Source organism: Chlorella variabilis (genome assembly GCF_000147415.1).
Source record: "Chlorella variabilis unplaced genomic scaffold CHLNCscaffold_6, whole genome shotgun sequence".
Taxonomy (NCBI): domain Eukaryota; kingdom Viridiplantae; phylum Chlorophyta; class Trebouxiophyceae; order Chlorellales; family Chlorellaceae; genus Chlorella; species Chlorella variabilis.
Genome location: NW_005435082.1, coordinates 1,751,931 through 1,752,656, shown reverse-complemented (window position 1 = coordinate 1,752,656; position 726 = coordinate 1,751,931). Strand labels below are relative to the sequence as shown.

The 726-nt window shown below is 72.3% G+C and overlaps 1 protein-coding gene across 1 annotated transcript in view; it reads left to right on the top strand.

The window, feature by feature from the left end:
* The window catches only part of CHLNCDRAFT_143922 (hypothetical protein), a gene marked incomplete at both ends in the record, with an annotated part of 2,787 nt that overhangs the window by 1,914 nt on the left and 147 nt on the right, over positions 1-726 (top strand). Inside the window, 2 exons of the mRNA XM_005849348.1 lie at positions 186-436; positions 650-715. Coding sequence (XP_005849410.1) covers positions 186-436; positions 650-715 — 317 coding nt within the window. The remainder of the gene's footprint in view (positions 1-185; positions 437-649; positions 716-726) is intronic.

Here is a 726-nt window from a genome sequence, read left to right as displayed (position 1 = left end):
CTGGGGGGCTCCTGTGACGGCGGCCGCCGCAGCTGTGCACTGTGTGCGACCGGCAGCCGCGCCTCCCTCCGCACCCTGCCCTTCCACCCTCCCTGCCCTGCCCTGCCCTCCCCTGCCTTCCCCTGCTGTCCGCTGCCCCCACACCTCAACCCGCCCTCCCCCTCCCCCTCGACCCCCTGCCGCAGCCAACATCTTCATCGGCTCCCTCATCTTCATCGAGGAGCTGGCGGAGAAGATTGTGGGTGCGGTGGCGCCCGTGCGCGACTCCCTCGACGCCTGCCTCATCTTCCCCTCCATGCCCGCCGTCATGAAGCTCAACAAGCTGGGCTCCTTCTCAATGTCCCAGCTGGGCGGCGGCGGCAAGTCGGCCATCGGCGAGTTCATGAAGAACATGCGGCAGCAGAACGACAACTTCGAGGAGCAGCTGCTCAAGCTGGTGGGTGCGGCGGCTGGCCCCCGGGGCGGCCGCACGCGGCACGCAGCACGCAGCACGCACGCCTGGCCGCCTGCCTGCCTGCCTGGCCTGCCTGGCTGGCGGCCGGTGCGCCGCGCTCATGCAGGGGCCTCCGCGCCGGCCGCCTGCTGGCATCCCCGGCCACGCGCCGGCCGCTCCCCACCCTGCCGCCGCCCCGTCCCCCGCCGCCCGCAGGTGCGCACGCTGCCCAAGGTGCTCAAGTTCCTGCCCTCCGACAAGGCCCAGGACGCCCGCAACTACGTCAACTCCCT